At 45.3% G+C, this 20,586-nt stretch overlaps 1 protein-coding gene across 1 annotated transcript in view; it reads right to left on the reverse strand.

Annotated features, from left to right (window-relative positions):
* gucy2f (guanylate cyclase 2F, retinal) overlaps positions 1–20,586 on the reverse strand; it is a 76,317-nt gene that overhangs the window by 34,056 nt on the left and 21,675 nt on the right. The window contains exons 3-7 of the mRNA XM_072264208.1: positions 19,132–19,433; positions 17,283–17,637; positions 10,056–10,140; positions 9,818–9,914; positions 2,184–2,318 (exon numbers count right to left, since the gene is read on the reverse strand). Coding sequence (XP_072120309.1) covers positions 2,184–2,318; positions 9,818–9,914; positions 10,056–10,140; positions 17,283–17,637; positions 19,132–19,433 — 974 coding nt within the window. The remainder of the gene's footprint in view (positions 1–2,183; positions 2,319–9,817; positions 9,915–10,055; positions 10,141–17,282; positions 17,638–19,131; positions 19,434–20,586) is intronic.

Genomic DNA, 20,586 nt, shown 5'->3' on the forward strand with positions numbered 1-20,586 from the left:
ACAAAATTCCCTAAAAGTGTCGTCACAGGTAGATAGGGTCGTAAAGAGAGCTTTTGGTACATTGGCCTTTATTAATCGAAGTATTGAGTATAAGAGCTGGAATGTTATGATGAGGTTGTATAAGGCATTGGTGAGGCCGAATCTGAAGTATTGTGTTCAGTTTTGGTCACCAAATTACAGGAAGGATATAAATAAGGTTGAAAGAGTGCAGAGAAGGTTTACAAGGATGTTGCCGGGACTTGAGAAACTCAGTTACAGATAAAGGTTGAATAGGTTAGGACTTTATTCCCTGGAGCGTAGAAGAATGAGGGGAGATTTGATAGAGGTATATAAAATTATGATGGGTATAGATAGAGTGAATGCAAGCAGGCTTTTTCCACTGAGGCAGGGGGAGAAAAAAACCAGAGGACATGGGTTAAGGGTGAGGGGGGGAAAAGTTTAAAGGGAACATTAGGGGGAGCTTCTTCACACAGAGAGTGGTGGGAGTATGGAATGAGCTGCCAGACGAGGTGGTAAATGCGGGTTCTTTTTTAACATTTAAGAATAAATTGGACAGATATATGGATGGGAGCTGTGTGGAGGGATATGGTCCGTGTGCAGGTCAGTGGGACTAGGCAGAAAATGGTTTGGCACAGCCAAGAAGGGCCAAAGGGCCTGTTTCTGTGCTGTAGTTTCTATGGTTCTATGGTTAATTAAGTCGCAAATTTCTACAGATGTGCCATGGAGAGCATTCTGACTGGTTCCATCATCACATGGTATGGAGGCTCCAATGCACAGGATCAAAAAAAGCTGCATACTCAGCCAACGCCATCACAGGCACAATCCACCCCACTATCAAGAACATCTTCGAAAATTGGTGCCTCTGAAGGTGGCATCCATCATTAAGGGCCTTTTCCATCCAGTACATGCCCTCTCCCCTCATTGATCGGTGGGTAAGATGATGAGGGGCATTGATCATGTGGATATCCAGAGGCTTTTTCCCAGGGCTGAAGTGGCTAACTCGAGAGGGCACAGTTTTAAGGTGCTTGGAAATAGGTACCGAGGGGATGTCAGGGGTATGTTTTTCACACAGAGAGTGGTGGGTGCGTGGAATACACTGCTGGCGGTGGTGATGGAAGCAGATACAATAGGGTCTTTTAAGAGCCTCTTAGGTAGGTATATGAAGCTTAGAAAAATATAGGGATATGTGCAAGGAAAATTCTAGGCAGTCTCTAGAGTAGGTTACATGGTCAGCACAACATTGTGGGCCGAAGGGCCAGTAATGTGCTGAAAGTTTCTATGTTCTATGTTCTTCTCATCAGGGAGGAGGGACAGGGAAGAGAATGTCTGCGTTAGTGGAGTCTTTGATTACTCTGGGAGCTTTGCCAAAGCAGCAAGAAGTACAGACAGAGTGTAAGGGTGGGAGGCTGGTTTCTGTGATGCACTGAGCTGTGTCCCCGACTCTCTACAGTCTCGGCCAGAGAATTTGCAGTACCAAACCAAGATGCAATGGGATAGGATGCTTTCTATGGTGCTCCAATAAATATTGATGAGGGTCGGTGTATCTAAGTAACAATAATAAACCAGTTCTAATTCCTTCCATTCCCTGCCTGTACTTTATGGATCAACTTTGTTGCCATAACCACTTACATGTTTATTTATTTATTTTAATATACAATGTGGAACAGAACCTTCCAGCTCACCCAGCCATGCTGCCCAGCTACTCACCAATTTAATCCCAGCCTAATTAATTACAGGACAATTTATAATGACCAAGTAACCTACTAACTGATACATCTTTGGACTGTGGGTGGAAACCAGAGCACCCGGAGGAAACCCACATCCACACAGGAAGAACATACAAACTTTCTTACAGAGGATGCTGGTATTGAACTCTGAACTCCGACGACCCAAGCTGTAATAGCATTGTGCTAACCCCCACACTACTTTGGCACCCTATATTTCTATAGTCCTGTACTAGGAATTTGCAATGGTGTGTTGTTGCAATATACAATAAAATAACGACAACATTCAACAATTAAACGGAATAAAGAATTATATGTAAATAAGGTTAGGAGCATCGATATGGGATAGAATGGGCATAAATACGTAAATACCTAGTATGTGTTTACAAAGTAAATGAATCACAGTCCTATTGAGATGCTTCATAACAATGTCAGCTTCCACCTCCTCCCGTGGTTTACCTCGTACACTGCCACGTTTGAGTTCTCATGAGTTGCCGCGGCAGAACTTCGCCCAGACAGCGACTGGCCCAGAGACTTCACACTTTTATGCTCAGACATACTTCTTCCATCGCTCAGCTCGTCCAGATTTAGTTTCTAGTTTGAGAAAGGGAGCATCATTATTTTTAAATCCATATCTCAGATCTGGCGAGAATTTATCCTCCCCCCCCCCCATCGAAAGATGCACTTTGGACATACGGTAGGTGCTCTGCCTGTTCTTTGTCCACCTGTGTGAGTATTCAATTGTGAGTTTGAGGATGGTGATATTTATCCATCCTGAAATGGAATCCTCCATGAGGACCACAACCACGTCTTGCTTTGGAGGCTTGCGTGCCTCAATGACCCGGAGAACTACGCTGGCTGGAGGCAGGGCTTTATGTTTTGGCTCTTGGTACAGTCTCCCACGCCAAACAGGTCAAAGGGTAGAGGCTAGGCTTAGAGTGGTCCACTGGTCCTCCGTGTTCCGGGGTTCATCTCAGGGCTAACAACCCTGACCGGTAAAACAAAATTGTTATGGAAACAACAATGAAGAATCCTTCTACATCTAAGTGCGACGGTATTCCTGAGTCTCCACCCAGAACTTGTATGACTGACAGTGATGAAAACCAATAGGAAACTACTGGCCCGATGAAGGAAGTCGTGAACACTGCCAGAGATGGAGGACCTTCACTGCTTCCAGTGACGTAATGGATAAAGGAGAAGAGAGGGATGGAATGCCCCGAGATGCAGGATTACAGGAATAATTGTCCAGCTCTTTACCTCTTCCACCCATCACCTCCCAGCTTTGCACTTCTTCCCCCCCCCAACTGACCCACCTTCCCCTCACCTAGTTTCACTTGTCACCTGCCAGCTTGTACTCCTTCACCTCCCTACCCCTCCCATCCATGTACTTGTCCAAATTTCTCATAAATGCTAAAATCGAACCCCGCATCCACCATTTCCACTGGCAGCTCGTTCCATGTTCACACCACCCTCTGTGTAAAGAGGTTCTCCTCATGTTCCCCTTAAACATTTCATGCTTCACCCCCAACCCATGACCTCTAGTTCTAGTCTCATCAAAACTCAGTGGAAAAGCCCTGCTTGCATTTATCCTATCAATGCCCCTCATAATTTTGTATATCAAATCTCCCCACGTTCTCCCACACTTCAGAAAAGAAGTCCCAGCTTTTTCAAGCTTTCCCTCTAACTCAGGTCCTCAAGTCCCGGCAGCATCCTTGTTAATTTTCTCTGTACTCTTTCAATCTTCTTGATATCTTTCCTGTACGTAAATGACCAGAACGGCACCATTGTCTTCTACAACTTCAAGTCTTGCTCTGTTCAAGCCATGTTGAGCTCGGGGCAGTTAAGGATCTTAGCAAACTCTGCCTGTGTGGAACCTTGAATGAGATGGGCATGAACATGACCAGGCAAAGTCTAACAGAATGCAGTCATGCTCATTTGTTTATCAACAGCCCGCTCGTGTCCAAAGTTAAATGCTGCTGATCTTGCAGTGAGCATGCTGTATTTAAAGTGCAGGAACCTGTGCCTGACCGGAGTCTGTAAGCAATCACCAATACATTAAGCAACAATTGACGTGCAGAGTCTAATCAGAAGCCAAGCCGGGGAAGCACAAGTTCACATTCAGACCCACAATGTGTCAGATGCTGCAGCCTGGTGACTTGCGTTGTGTGATTAAAATCTAATCACTGCAGACCATTCAGCCCATTGATCACATTCTGGCCCTCCAAATAAACTACATAAATGTCTCTGCTTTCTCTTCATAGTGTGCAATCTATATTTTTTCAAGTATTTACTCGTGATTACTAGTTTTTCTCACTGCTACCTTCGGGTAGGCCTTAAGTCCCCCAACGTTACCATCAGCCTCCCGAACCAACGTGGATAACTTCAGTCACCGCTGCTCTGAACTGATTCTCTAGCCTACAGACTCACTTTCAAGGATTTTACAACTCAAGTTCTCAGTATTCTTTTCACCGTTTGTCTTCTTTTGCATATTGGCTGTTTATCAGTCTTTGTTTATGTATGGTTTGTCACTGTGTTTTATTATTTTCCTCTAAATGCCTGTAAGAAAATGAATCCCATTCCGATATGTCCACTTCCCATTCCCATTCTGATATGTCCATCCACGGCCTTCTCCGCTGTCGTGATGAGGTCACACTTAGATTGGAGGAGCAATACCTTATATTCTGTTTGGGTAGCCTCAAACCTGACAGCATGAACACTGATTTTTCAAACTTCCAGTAATGCCTCCTCCAGCCCTTCATCATTTCCCATCCCCTTTTCCCTCTCTCACCGTATCTCTTTGCCCGCCCATCGACTCCCTCTGGTGCTCCTACCTACCCCACTTCTTTTTTCCATGGCCTTCTGTCTCCTTCACCTATCAACTTCCTAACTCTTTGCTTCATCCCTCCCCCTCCAAGTTTCACCTATCGCCTGGCATTTCTCTCTCCCCACCCCCCACCCCCGCCTTTCAAATCTACTCCTCAGCTTTTTTTCTCCGGGCTATCGAAGGGTTTCAGCCTGTGACGTCGACTGTACTTTTTTCCATAGATGCTGCCTGGCCTGTTGAGTTCCTCCAGCATTTTGTGTGTATTGCTTGGATTTCCAGCATCTGCAGATTTTCTCTTGTTTGTGAATGTTGAAAGACCTTGGTAGAGTGGATGTGGAGAGGATGTTTCCTATGGTGGGGGAGTCTAAGACCAGAGGACACAGCCTCAGAATAGAGAACCGTCCTCTTAGAATAGGGGTGAGGAAGAGCTTCTTTATCCAGAGAATGGTGAATCTGTGGAATTCATTGCCACAGATGGCTGTGAAGGCCAAGTCATTGGGTATATTTAAGGCAGAGGTTGATAGATTCTTGATTATTCGGGGCATGAAGAGATACAGTGAGAAGGCAGGAGATTGGGACTGAGAGTGAAAATGGATCAGCCATGATGAAATGGCAGAGCAGACTTGATGGGCCAAATGGCCTAATTCTGCTCCTATATCTGATGGTCTTATCTTGAGTTAACAGGCAGTAGAATGAGTGAGATGCCAGAAGAGGTTTGGAACAACCGGAGTGACAAACAGGATCAAGAGGTAGATGAACCAAAAGGCATGGAGGCAGAATCAGATAGTGTGGAAATGGCAGAGAATCATACGGCATGGAATTCAGCCCATCGAGAGCATGTTGACAATAAAACTACCAATAGGCTATTTGGCCCATCGACTCTACTCCTACATTTCTTCACGCCTGATCCATTTTTCCTCTCAGCCCCAATTTCCCGCTTTCTCCCCATATCCCTTCATGCCCTGACCAATCTCCTTAAATATAACCAATGACTTGGCCTCCACAGCTGCCTTTGGCAACGAATTCCACAAATTCACCACTCTCCGGCTAAAGAAATTCCTCCTTATCACCATTCTAAAAGGACGTCCCTCTATTCTGAGGATGTGTCCTCTGGTCCTAGACTTCCTCACCATAGGAAACATCCTCTCCACATCCATTCTATCGAGGCCTTTCAACATTTGATAGGTTTAATTAGGTCACCCCTCATTCTTCCAAAGTCTTGTGAGTACCAGGAGCCATCAAATGCTCCTCATATGACAAGCTGTTCAATCCTGGAATCATTTTTGTGAACCTCCTTTGAACCCTCTCCAGTGTCAGCACATCTTTCTAAGACAAGGTGTCTACATATGTGACAAATAAAGATAATCTATCTTTAATGTGCAAACTCTGCATCAAGCTCAGGATTGGACTTGGGTCACTGGAGCCTTAAGGCAGCGGCTGTACTCTGTCACTTGCCTAATAGATAAAGCTGTGAATAATCTCATTGCAGTTCTGACAAGTAATGCAGAGATGAATTGCATGAACTGGGTGAAGGCTTAGATTTTGGGCCTCACTGACATAAGGGGACGTTGGGAGCAGACCCAAATGCAAGACACAGACACTGAGGTACTAGGAACAGAACAAGGTTTATCAAGAAAGCAAGGGGAGTCAGGAAGAAACGATGCTGGACATGGACACAGGCCCTGGACGAGACAAGGACGCCAGGCCTGGGCTAGGACTAAGACTAGGAAAGCGGGACCGGGACAAGAAACTTGAAACTAAGAGCCTGGACTAGGACTTCAAACCAGAGACTGGACAGGGACCCGGAACCTGGGTCTTGACTTGGGCTCGGACCCCAGATTCTAGGTGAGGACAAGACGTGACTACAAGACTGGATGTGGCTTGACTACAGGACTGGACGCGGAACTCCTGCACAGGACGAGGCACATGGACAGGATGAGAACACAAAGCCTTGACTTGGACAGGACAAGGTTCTTGGACGTGGCTTGGACTGGACGAGGGAGCTCCAGCACCGGGCTGGGCAAGGTACTCCTGGGCTGGGCGAGGAACTCCAGCGCAGGATATGGCTTTTGGACTAGGTTTGGCTCAGTTCTTGGACTCAGCTTGATTAAGCTCTTGGGTATGGAGCCGGGACCCTCCTAGGATGCAGGGCCGGGACCCTCCTAGGACGCAGGGCCGGGACCCTCCTAGGACGCAGGGCCGGGATGCTTTCTAGGACACAGGGCCGGGATGACTGCTGAGGATACTTGCCGAGGCAACTGTCAGGGATTCAGATGAGGAGGGGAAGGGAACAGTCCAGCCCAGGAATCCTTGGTTTGCAGACGTATTTATGTGCCAGCCCAAAACGAGAATCAGGTGCCTCAATTAAGGCACCTAATGGAAAAAGGGAAAACAGTAAAACCCGGAAAAAGGATTAATGAACCAAACCGTGAACCGGAATGTGGATTTCATGGACAGGACCATGACACCCACATCTATGGAAAAATGTGCTGGTATTGGAGAGGATCGAGAAGAGGTTCACAAGAATGATCCCGGGTACATCCCTGTAGAACAGAGACGAGGAGGAATTTCTTTTGCCAGAGGTTGGTGAATCTCTGGAATTTGTTGCCACAGGTGACTGTGGAAGTCAAGTCATTGGGTAGACTTAAGGTGGATGTTGATACATTCATGATTAATCAGGGTGTCAAAGGTTACGGGGAGAAGGCTGGAGAATGGAGTTGAGAGGGATAATAAATCAGTCATGATCGAATGGTGGAGCAGACACAAAGGGCTGAAAGGCCTAATTCTGCTCCTATATATTATGGTCTTATGGTCATGTGGGTGATAAACGTGGTCATCAAAGGTAAAGTCATAGTAAATTTATTTTCAAAGTACATATATACTGTAGCATCTACCTCCTTGAGTTTCACTTTTTTTGTGGGCCTTCATAGTAAATACAAGAAACACAACAGAGTCAATGAAACATCACACCCAACGAGACAGACAATCAATCTGCAACAGGCAACAAACTGTGCAAATACAAAAGGACAAAAACAGACATTAAAAATAAATAAATATTGAGAACATGTGATAAAGAGTCCTTGAAAGTGAGTCTGTTGGTTATAGGAACAGTTCAGTGATGTGTGAAGTTGAGTGAAGTTATCTCCTCTGGTTCATGAGCCCAATGGTTGAGGGTGGTAACTGTTCCTGAAACTGGCGGTGTGGGGTCCTGAGGCTCCTGTACCTTCTCCCTGAAGGCAGCAGTGAGATGAAAGCGTGGCCTGCGTGGTGGGGGTCCCTGATGATGGATGCTGCTTTCCCGCGACGGTGCTCCATATAGATGTGCTCAATGGTGGCCAGGGCTTTACTTGTGATGGACTGCGCCGTATCTGCTACTTTTTGTAGGTTTTCGTATTCAACAGCATTGACATTTCCATAGCAGGCCAAGGTGAAACTGGTCAATATACTCTCCACCACACATCTATAGAAGTTTGTCAAAGTTTTAGATGACATACTAAATCTTCACAAACTTCTAAGAAAGTAGGGGTTCTGCAGTACTTTCTTTGCAATGGCACTTGTGTGCTGGACCCTGGCTAGGTCCTCTGATGTGACAACACTGAGGAATTTAAAGCTGCTGACCCTCTCCACCTCTGATCTCCCAATGACGACTAGATCAAGGATCTCGGTTTTCTCCTCCTGAACTCAATAATCAGCTTCTTGGTCTTGCTGACATTGAGAGAGAAGTTCTGCCGAAGGGTTTCAGCCTGAAACGTTGACTGTACTTTTTTCCATAGATGCTGCCTGGCCTGCTGAGTTCCTCCAGCATTTTGTGTGTGTTGCTCTGATTTCCAGCATCTGCAGGTTTTCTCTTGTTTGAGAGAGGAGTTGTTGCTGAGGCACCACTCAGCCTGATTGTCCATCTTCCTCCTATCTGCTGATTCGTCACCCCCTTTCATTCAGCCAACTACAGTGGCATCATCGGCAAATTTAAATATAGCACTGGCACTGTGCTCAGCCACACAGTTATAAGTATAAAGTGAGTAGAGCAGGGGGCTAAGCACACAGCCTTGTGATGTACAGCACCTGTGCTGATAAAGACTGTGGAGGAGATGTTGTTGCCAATTGAAATTGACTGGGGTCTGCAAGTGAGAAAATTGAGGTATTGCAGCCAAAGTCTAGAAGCTTATTAATTGTAAGAAATACAATAAGGACAGTGTATTGAAGGGGTTGTAACTGTCACGTGACAGCACTGCCCACAACCTGGTCGGAAGGCACACCACCTGCCAGTCAAGGTTTGACCCCTCCTCGCCCATCAATGCACACCTAACCATTGGCCCCTTTAATTAGCCTTGTACTTGACCTCGAGCGATTGGCCTTTGTAATCAGCTTAACTCTGCTGGCACCGAGCCATTGGCCTCCCTGTGAATTACCTGGGATAGACCCTCCAGCCCTCCTGCACTAAAAGGACACCATGTGTGCTGGACTTTCTCTTTGTCATCTCCTAGGGACCACCCTGCTTCACTCCAGGCTGAGAACCGTGGAACGGCGCTGGAGAAATTGTTGGTGAGCTGTGCATTGAATAGGGTTGGGAGTGTTGATTATTGTCCCTAATAGCATAGAGCCGTGCCTGCACAGAGTCAAGGGCTGGCAGGTATCGTATTAACTTTTCCCTTGGTTGTGTGTGTGTGTGTGTGTGTGTGTGCGTGCGTGTACTTTGTTCCCATGCGATTTTCCCATGTTCGTTATTAATTGTCCGTGTGTTTTATTGCCAATCCGACTCTTCCCACGACTACTGTAAGTTGTGCACGTGCGCGTGTTGCTTCAGTTGCCATTTTCTCATGTTTGTCTTCTGTAAATAAAATCCTTTGCTACCAAGACTGTGTGTCCAGAGTCCTTGTCTTTGAGACCTTCTGAAAATCTGTTTCCTCACTTACAACAGAGTGACAACAGCCAATGTGTAAAATAAGAGAAATTGCAAATAAATAATACTGAGAACGTGAGTTGTAGAGTCCTTGAAAGTGAGTCTGCAGGTTGTGGAATCAGTTCAGTGTTGAGGTGAAGGAAGTTATTCATGCTGGTTCAGAAGACCGATGGTTGTAGGGGAATAATTGTTCCTGGACCCGGGGTCTGGGATTTCATGCTCCTGTACCTCCTTCCTGATGGGAGTAGTGATCATGGTGAAGAGGAGCTGAATGGTCTCTTTGACTGCACTGATATAGGCCCTGATGTTCCGCAGTACAAGAGCCAGGCAAAGCGCAGCAAGTAGCCACAGAGGGAGCCGCACACCCACCTTCTTGCTGAGTTGTGGGTTGATGAAGGCGAGGTCGTCGAAGGTCATTATGATCTTGTTGGGCCCCTTCACCATCTGTATGAGCTGCATTCGCCACCTGAAATTAAAACAACTTCATTCTGGGTCCCTGGAAACCTGGCCTTAAAGTACTTATGGAAAAGGGGGCTCCTGGGGTGGAGGTCACACAACAGAACCAAACTGAAAACTGTTCCATGTGAAAGAAAGGGATGTATCCTACCTGACAAAGTAGACAACGACAAGTCCACACAGTACCAGGCCAATGATGAACCCAAAACCCAGTATCACAACTTTCAACTCGATGCCTAGAGAAAGACCAGAGAGAGAGAGAGAAAGAGGGAGAGAGAGGTGGAGGGGGAGAGAGAGAGAGAGAGGGAAAGGGAGAGAGAGGTGGGGGGGGAGAGACAGAGAGAGAGAGACCAGACAGAGAGGGAGCGAGCGGGGGGGGAGAGCGAGAGAGACAGAGAGAAGGAATAGAGAGAGACCAGAGAGAGAGTGAGAGAGAGGTGGGGTGGGGGGAGAGAGAGAGAGAGAGAGAGAAGGGATAGAGAGAGTGGGGGAGTGAGAAGGGAGAGAGGGGGGAGAGAGAGTGGAAGAAGGGGAAGGAGAAAGAGGGAAAGAGGGGGAACAGAAAGAAAGAGAGGGAGAGCAAGAAAGTAGAGTGGGAAAGAGAGGGGAGGGGGAGAAGGTGGTTCAGAGAGAAAGAGAGAAGGAGAGAGCGAGAAAGAGAGGGATAGAGTAAGGAGAGAAAGGTGAGAGAGCGGGGAGGGCGGAGAGAGGATATACAAGAGACAAGGGAGAAATGAAAAGAGGGAGGGGAAATAGAGAAAAGAGAAAGAGAATGGGAAGAGTGAGAGAGAGAAGGGAAGGAGAGAGGGGAATGAAGGAGAAAAAAGAAGAGAAGAAGGAGGAGAGAGAAAGGAGAAATATTGATTATTATTCAGGTAATTCACAAACTCAAAGTACTGTAGTCATGACCCATGAACAGAACATGCTAAAATACTCAGGCAGCATCTGTAGAGACAGAAACTACTGATACACGAACTGGAATCAGGTTTATTGTCATTGACGTTGGTCATGAAATGTGTTGATTTGTAGCAGCAGTACAGTGCAGGCATAACAAATCACTAGAAGTTTCAATATAAATAGGTAAATGGTACAGAAGCGGTATAGTGAGTGATCAGAGGTTTATTTTCCATTCGGAAATCCAGTGGCAGAGGGGAAGAAGCTGCTGCTAAAATGTTCAGTGTGCATGCGTCCTCCCTGTGGTAGAAATGAGAAGAGGGCAGGTCCTGGATGGTGAGGGTCCTTCATGAAGAGATGCTGATTATTAACGATTAATTTTTGGCCGGATCACCACAGTGAACTCCCATACTTTTTTATGAAGCGTTGCAACAGAATCTTTCCAATCTCCCGGGAAGACAGACAAGGCCCCAACTGAATGCTTTTTTTCACCTCAGTCATCATATTCTTCAAGGTGTATTCTGAGGTAGCACCAGCAAACAATGCGACCAATGGCAACATCCTGTTGGCAGTTCACAAAACTATTTCTTTCACTTCTTCACTCAAAGATGATTCTACTATTAAAACTGTGTGCGATTGGAACCTGTGATCTACATTTTGATTGTGTGTTTTTGGACTGATTGAGCAATCTGCTACTTTGCTTTCTCTGAGGGAGGTCAGTGAGGTTTAGCGTGGAGGCTAAGAAGCCTGGAGATGGAGCGTGACACCATGATCAACTTGATTGCTTCTCTTCATTGACGCATTGAAGGCACGAGCCCATGATCGACTCAATAGCTCTCTGATTGAGTGTTGATGGCACGAGCCCGTGATCGACTCCATTGCTTCTCTCCATTGACACATTGAGGGGGCGAGCCTATGATTAACTCAATTGCTTCTCTCTGATTGAGGCATGGAGCAAGGTTGAAGATGACGTGGAGTGCGGGCGGGTGTTCGGCACCATCTGCCTTTGTTTGACCGGTCTTCCTCTCCCTCTGGCTAGTCACTGTCAGAGGAAAGTGCTGGAATCTAGGGATCCATATTGCTAGAATTTATCGGTGAGGCTGTGGACTCATTTTGGGGAACTTTGAGGTTCATGTCGCACGTGTTTCTGGATTGTGATTACTCTTTTTAGTTAACACACATGAAAGTTGCTGGTGAACACAGCAGGCCAGGCAGCATCTCTTGGAAGAGGTACAGTCGACGTTTCAGTCCAAGACCCTTCGTCAGGACTCAGCCCGAAACGTCGACTGTACCCCTTCCTAGAGATGCTGCCTGGTCTGCTGCGTTCACCAGCAACTTTTATGTGTGTTGCTTGAAATTCCAGCATCTGCCGATTTCCTCGTGTTTGACTCTTTTTATTTGATGTCTTTGAGCGATTTGATCTGGGCAATCGATACAGACTGGGGCACTTCGATATAGAATGACCCTACGGCCTGCGGTGGACTAACAACACAGTGCTGAACTGGACTAAACTGAACACTACTGGACCCCTGGTTTGATGTTCTCTATTCTATGTGTTGTTTGCTTCCTCTTTGCCGTTTGTGCAATTTGTTCTTTTGTCGTGCATTGGGTGTTTGACGTTTTCTTGAACAGGTTCCATGGTGTTTCTTTGTTTCGTGGCTGCCTGTGGGGAGATGAATCTCAGAATTGTATTCTGTATACATACTTTGATAATACAGGCTCTTTGAATCTTTGAACCTTTATTTCACAGTGTGGAAAGCCCAGTCATTATCACAAGACCGTAACACATAGGAGCAGAATTAAGCTATTTGGCCCATCAAGTCTTCTCCACTGTTTGATCATGGCTGATTTATTATCCCTCTCAACCCCATTCTTCTGCCTCTCCCTGAAATCTTTGATGAGAGTATACCCAAGGTAAGTTTGAGGAACAACTGCTCATTGTACTGTATGTCCAGCCACATTGGACTGTCTGGGCAGACAGACAGAATCTCCTCCCCAAGGCAGAGATGTCAAACAGTAGAGGACATGAATTTAAGGTGAGAAGGAGAAAGTCTGATGGAAGTAAACAGGGCAAGTTGTTTTACACAGGAAGTGGTGGGTGCTCCTAGCTCTCTCCATGGAGGAACTGTTTGTGTACAGTGAGAAGGGAGCAGCCTGCATCTTCTTGAAGTCTGCAATCATCTCTTTGTTCTTGTTCATGTTGAGACTCAAAATCTCATCTGTAGGAGGTAATCATTCCTTCTTCAATTATTAATCCAAAATACGAGATTAAAGATTTAAGTTACCAAAGGAATGGAGGAAAATGGTAGTGGGGATGGGGAGTATTTATGTGGAATTTGGTCATAACTGTGAATCAAAGAACGTAGAACAGTACAATTCAGGCCCTTTGGCCCACCTTTTCAGCTACTCCACAATCAATCTAACCCTTCCTCTGACATAACCCTCCACTTTTCTATATCCATGTGCCTATCTAGGAGTCTCTTAAATGTCGCTAATGCGTCTGTCTCTACCATTACCCCACTGGTGCATTCCAGGTACCTGACACTCTCTGTAAAAAAACCTAAGCGTGAAATCTCTCCAAATTTCACTCACCCTAAGAAGATGTCCTCTGGTATTAGCCATTGCCACCCTGTGAAAAAAGTGCTACCTGTCCACTCTATCTATGCCTCTTATAATTTGAAGCACCTCTATCAAGTTGTTTCTTAGCCTCCATCAGGCAAATCATCTTGAACTTCCTAAGTATGGGTACGGGGATATCTAAGTGCACGTAAGCATGGGGATATATCCTAAGTATAAACTTCCCAAGATGAGGAGGAATTTCTTTAGCCAAAGGGTGGTGAAATTTGTTGCTACAGGCAGCTGTGGAGGTCAAGTCATTGGATATATTTAAGACAGATTGATAGATTTTTGACCGGTCAGGGCATGAAGAGACATGGATTTGCTTAGTTGGGCATTTAAGTTGGTATGGATGAGTTGGGTCAAAGGCTCTGTTTCCTTGTTATATAACTTTATAGCTCTATGAATACTGAACAGGCCAAAAGAACTGCCCTTGTTCTGTGTTTCCAAGTACACTCAATGGCCACCTTATTAGTTACCTCCTGTACATCTTCTCATTATCTAATCAGCCAATCATGTGGCAGCATCTCAATGCATAAAAGCATACAGACTTGATCAAGAGGTTCAGTGGTTGTTCAGTTCAAATATCAGAGTGGGGAAGAAATGTGATCAAAGTGACTTTGACCATGGAATGATTCTTGGTGTTAGACGGGGTGGCTTGAGTATCTCAGAAACTGCTGATCTCCTGTAAGTTTCATGCACGACAGTCTCTAGAGTTTACAGAGAATGGCGTGAAAATCACAGGGGTGAGTGGCAGTTCTGTGAGTAAAAACGCCTTGTTAAAGAGAGAGATCAGAGGAGAATGGCAAGTCTGGTTCAAGTTGACAGGATGGCGGCAGTAACTTAAGTAATAGTGGTGTGCAGAAGAGCATCTCTGAACACACAAAAAGCCTAACCTTGAAGTGGATGGGTTACAACAGCAGAAGACCATGAACATCCATTTAGTGGCCAATTTATTAGGAAACCAGAGATCCATGAGCCAGTCCTCATTGGAGAAGCAGAGGTGGAGAGGGCCAGCAATTTTAAATTCCTCTGTTATTATTTCAGTGGACCTGCCCTTTGTTAGTACAGCTACAAAAAAAGTACAGCAGCACCTCACAGCAGTACAGCAGTATAGCAAACACTTAGGAGTTTGCACAGAATCAGCGTGACATCTAAAACACAGAAACATCGAAAACCTACAGCACAATACAGGCCCTTCGGACCACAAAACTGTGCCGAACATGTCCCAATTTTAGAAATTACCTAGGGTTACCCACAGCCCTCTATTTTTCTAAGCTCCATGTACCTGTCCAGGAGTCTCTTAAAAGACCCTATTGTATCCACCTCCACTACCATTGCCGGCAGCTCATTCCACGCACTCACCACTCTCTACATAAAAAACTTACCCCTGACATCTCCTCTGTACCTACTTCCAAACACCTTAAAACTGTGCCCTCTCATGTTAGCCATTTCAGCCCTAGGAGATAGCCTCTGAATATCTACAAGGTCAATGCCTCTCATCATCTTATACACCCCTATCAGGTCACCTCTCACCCCATGTTGCTTCAGGGAGAAAAGGCCAAGTTCAATCAAAACTTTGACTAATTTCTCTGTATGTGTACAGTCATAGAGTCGTAGAGAAGTACAGGACAGGAATAGGTCCTTCAGCCCATCTGGTCAATGCTATAAACCATTTAAACTGCCTACTCCCATTGACCTGCACTGGGATCTTGGTCATCTATATCCCTACCATCCATGTATTTATCCAACTTCTCTTAAACTTTGAAATTGAGCTTGCATGGACCACTTGTACTGGCAGCTCATTCCACACTCTCACCACCCTCTGAATGAAGATGCTTCCCCTCATGTTCCCCTTAAACATTTCACCTTTCACTCTTAACCCATGACCTCTATTTGTAATCTCACCCCATCTCAGTGGAGAAAGCCTGCTTGCATTTACCCTGTCTATATCCCTCATAATTTTATATACTTCTATCAAATCTCCACTCAATCTTTTACATTCTAAAAAGTACAGTCTCGACCTATTCAATCTTTCCTTATAACACAGGTCCTCCAGACCTAGCAACATCCTTGCAAATATTCTCTGTGGTCTGATGGTCTTAAGTGCCCAGCATAAGTTGACTTTTAGCATTTGATGGTGAGCCTTGGCAGTCTTTCTGCTGAAAGGCAGAAGCATCTCTATTTGGTTAGAAGATTAAGGAAGTTTGGCTTGCCACCAAACACTCTCACAGATTCACTTTTGAAAGTATCCTGACTGGTCGCATTATAATCGGATCTGGCCATTCAAATACACAGGAATGTAAGAAACTGCAAAGGGGGATAGACTCTGCCCAATATTTCACAAGTACATCTCTCCCCACCATCAACAGTATCTACTGGAGCAGATGCCTCAAGAAACTGACGTACATCAGCAAAGCTCCCCACCATTTGAGAAATGTCATCTTCTCGCAGCTACCATTGATCAGGAGATACAGAAGCATGAAGTCCCAGACCACCAGGTCCAGGAACATTTAGTTATTAAACCAACCAACACAACCCTAATCACTAGAATACAGCAAAACTGTAACCACTTTGGTCACTTGGCACTAAAATTAATTTTGTTTTATATTTGTTCTAATTGGGTGCATGTAAAATTGTGTATTATTTATGTTTAATATACAGTTTGTTTTTCTTGTGAATGTTGCCTGTCTGGTGCTACAGTACAGAAACAGGCCCTTCAGTCCATCTATTCTATGCCAAGCCATTTAAACTGCCTACCCCCATTAACCTGCACCATGACCTTAACCCTCCATACCCCTTCTATCCATGTGTATACCCAAACTTCTCTTAAATGTTGAAATTGAAATTGCATGCACCACTTGCATTGGTAGCTTGTTCCACACTGTCTGTTCCCTCTGAGTGAAGTTGTTTCCCCTCATGTTCCCTTTAAGCATTTCACCTTTCACCCTTAACCCATGACCTCTATTTGTAATCTCACCCAACCTCAGTGGAAAAAGCCTGCTTGCATTTAACCTATCTTTACCCCTCATAATTGTGCACACCTCTATCAAATCTCCTCTCAAACTCCCATGTTTTAGAGAATAAGGTTCTAACCTTTTCAAACTTTCCTTATTACCCAGGGCTTCCAGTCTCAGCATGATCCTTGAAAATTTTCTCTGTACTCTCTCAATCTTTACATCTTTCCTGTAGGTAGATGAGCAAATCTGGACACGATACTCTAAACTAGGCCTCACCAACCTCTTATACAACCTCAGCAAAACATCCCAACTCCTGTACTCAGTACATTGATTTATGAAGGCCAATGTGGCAAAAGCTTTCTTTATGACCCTATCTGCCTGTGTGGTATTGTTGGAAGAAGACTGGGTTTGGAAGAAGTTGAGTATATTGTATGTGAAGTGGAGGTTGATAACTTCTTGACTGAAATATGCACCTTGCACTTTATGTCAACCTGTCAATCTTCAGGCCATGTCTCTCGAAACTTGTTAATACTGTACAACTTAGTGACTATATGTGCTGGATCCTAACTATATATGCTGTGTGTGACTATAGGCTCTGTGCTTGGCCCCAGAAAAAAAATGTTTCGCTTAGCTGTAAACATGCGTATGGTTGAATGACAGTAAGCTTGAATTTCAACTTGATTAGTAAAGGTTTCGGAGAGAGGGCAGAAGAATGGGTTGAGAGCGATAATAAATCAGCCACGATCTACTAGCAGAGCAGAATCAATGGGCTGAATGGCCTATTTCTTCAACTATGTCTTATAGTCTACATTTGGAGACCTCACCACCGTGCAGACCATACCATACATGCCATACAACATACCATACTCAACAATAGACAGAAGTTCAAGTAAAACCATGAAACTTACCTCCAGTGCAAATGATATTTGGCTCAAACCAACAGTCAGAGTCAGCATTCGGAGGTGATCCCCTGGGGAAATGAATTCCATTACCTCCAGGCTGCAGAGTTTCAGTTGCCATATTGATCGTGTAGGTAGCTAGCAGCTGGTGACTCTCCCCATCGGTGTCCAAGATGACATAGCTTGCTATCCCTTCGCCTCGTTCCCTGGTCTCGATCTTCTGATTGAAACCAGTGAAGTTCAAATTCTTAGTATAATTGGCAAGTGTCATCCCTGAGATATAGACTCCATGTCTCAGCACGTTCTCCATGGTCTTGGCGATGAAATAGATGCCATTGTAAATTGTTCCAAAAAGCGGGGAAACCTGCAGGATAAGAAGGGCTATTATTTCAACGCATCAGTCTCCTGAACCAGCGTGGAGAACTTCACTCACCTCAACACTGAACTGACTCCACAACCTACAGACTCACTTTCAACAACTCTACCACTCAGGTTCTCAGTATTACTCATTTACTATTTTTATCATTTGCATAATTTGTCTTCGTTTGCACATTGGTTGTTTGTCAGTTTCTGTTTCTGTATAGTTTTTCATAAATTCTATTGCGTTTTGTTATTTTCCTGTAGATGCCTGCAGAAAAAGGAATGTCAAGGTAGTATATGGTGGCATATGTGTATTTCAATAATAAATTTATTTTGAACACTGAACTTGAACTTTTGAACAAGAATATGCCAGAGATTGGTCTTGCACTGTGGAAAATGGAAATAGGGTTTCCAATTGAGAGGCACTGAAACACATAAATACATGAGATAGCTTATATACATAGATTGATTGTATGTCCATAATGTGCTGCTAGGCACAGGAGTGTCTATACATAATGTGATAGACAGAAAATGATAAAGTAGTGGTGGATGGGGGTGTGGAGGCGTGGGTTAGTGGGTGGAGGTGTTGATCAGCCTCACTGCTCGTGGAAAGTAACTGTTTTTGAGTCTGGTGGTCCTGGAGTAGCCTCCTCCCTGATGGGAGTGAGACAAACAATCCATGAGCAGGGTGGCTGAGATCCTTCATGATGGTACTGACCCTTTTCTGGCACCCTGTTCTATATGTGTCCTGGTGTCGGTGTTGCATTTGTTTTTATTTTTTATTTGCTTTTAATTCGATCAAATCAATTATCCTTCAATACAAATCTTTAATGATTTGTTTTTGCACAGATTATTGCCTGAGTGAGAGTTGGAACCTAGAACCTAGTACCTAGAACCTAGAACATTGCAGTATAGGAACAGGTCATTCAGCTCACCAAGTCTGTGCCAAGCATAATGCCTAACTAAACCAAATCTCTCCTGCCTGTACATGATCTATTTCCCTCTGTTATCTGTATATTCGTGAGTCTATCATATAGAGTCTGTCTAATAGTCCCATAAGTGCCACTATCGCCTCTGCTCCCACCACTATCCCCGGCAGCCCGTTCCAGGCACCCAACACCCACCATGTAAAAAATCTGCCCCCCCCCCCCGCTCCCCCGACATCTCCCTTCACTCCACCAAGGATGATCCCGAACCCAGGTGTGAAAGGAGGAGGGTAACCCATCCTGTAAAAATCCCAGAGCTACCGAGCTGCCAGCAGAAGATCCAAAGACCTCATCCCTGGGAGAGGAAGCACCTTCACCTGGAAGACGTGCGTCATGTGGCGAAAGCACAGCCACAGGGCAGACCAACCTTCAGCTCAGGACTGAGGACTCTGGTGAGCTGCTGTTGGGGCCTTTGCCCCAGCAGGGGTAATGGGCTTAAGAAGAAGAAGACCTCTCTTCTAACCTTTCCCCTCTGTCCTCAAATAATTGCTCATTGGGTTCAGCCCCTGTACCTGCTCTGCAAGCTGGGATGTTGCTATTTCTCCCCTCTCTTGCGCCTTTCTAAAAGCCTCGTAAAAGGACATCTCGTCGGCGTTCATTGTTATGGTCAAGACAGCGTCATAGGCAGCCAGCAGCTTGGTGTTGTTTCTCAGTGCGGAGTAAGTAGTGTTCTTGTGAGGTAGGCTGTAGAGTAAAGTGTCGTATGGTATGAAGACGTATCTCCCGTCCGTCAGCCCCTGGTCATGGGCTTTCTGTAGGAAGATTGACTGCTGCTCACCTCCGATGAGAGCGGAGTGCATGCACATAACAATCACTGGAAGACAAACAGATATGTTAGTGTCATTGTTCATAGACAAGAAGCCCAACAGCCTCCCAACAAAGCAACCTGCCACATCAGCAATCCATCTCAACTCTTCATATGCATATAGACCATGGGGTCAACCATGGATGTTGCATCTTAGCTGTCTATGAAAGCCAGGGCAGTACGAAATGCAGAGCAAGCTGTCGCCCATGTAACAGGCTTCCCCTCTCAACGCAGCTTATGAACCCAAAGGAACGGCAGAGATTGATACAATTTAGCACCAATGGCATCACAGGAGTTGCCAGCCAGCATTGAACTCAGCGTAGGACTGCCTTAGGGACTCCAGCTCCAGAATTTTCCTTGGGATTTACTCCAAAGCCTTCCCCATGAGTGGGTATAGCTGCAAGGCAGTGGAGGCTTGAGATCAGAGTTTTCCTTCTCCTAGATGAGCTGCCTACCACGGCTGACAAGCCCCATATGCCCGAAGCAACTGGTGTTAAGGCATCAGTAGCCTGCCTTTACCCCTTCTCCTGTCAGTAGGAATGGTTCCACCAGGCTTAGCTGCTAAGCCACACATGAAGGCCCGAAGCTGGATTTCGTTGTCAGAGGCTATTTGAGATGCGCGTATTGAGAGTATTTAATAGGTAGTGGGAGCTTATCCCCACTACCTCCGGCTATGACAGCCTTAAGGAAGCATATAGAATAGATAAGACCATATGTCATAGGTCTATCAAGTATGCTCCAACATTTAATCACGGCTGATTTATTTTCCCCTCTCAACCCATTCCTCCTGCTTTCACCCCATATCCTTTGATGCCCTGACTAATCAAGAACCTATCAAATTCCGATTTAAATATACCCAATATCTTCACAAAAATCTGTGTCTATGAATCCCACAGAATCCCCACCCTCTGGCTGAAGAAATTCCTCCTCATCTCTGTTGTAAGGGGATGTCCTTGTATTCTGAAGCTGTGCCTTCTGGTCCCAGACTCACCAAATATAGGAAACATCCTCTCCACATCCACTCATCTAGGCCTTTCAATATTCGATAGGTTTTGAAGAGGTCACCCCTCATCCTTCTAAAGTCCAGTGGGTACAGGCAAAGAGACATCGAACACTCCTCGTAAGTTAACCATTTCATTCCCAGAATCATTCTGGTAAGCCT

The sequence above is a fragment of the Mobula birostris genome, chromosome 7 (assembly GCF_030028105.1).
Source record: "Mobula birostris isolate sMobBir1 chromosome 7, sMobBir1.hap1, whole genome shotgun sequence".
NCBI classification, from domain to species: domain Eukaryota; kingdom Metazoa; phylum Chordata; class Chondrichthyes; order Myliobatiformes; family Myliobatidae; genus Mobula; species Mobula birostris.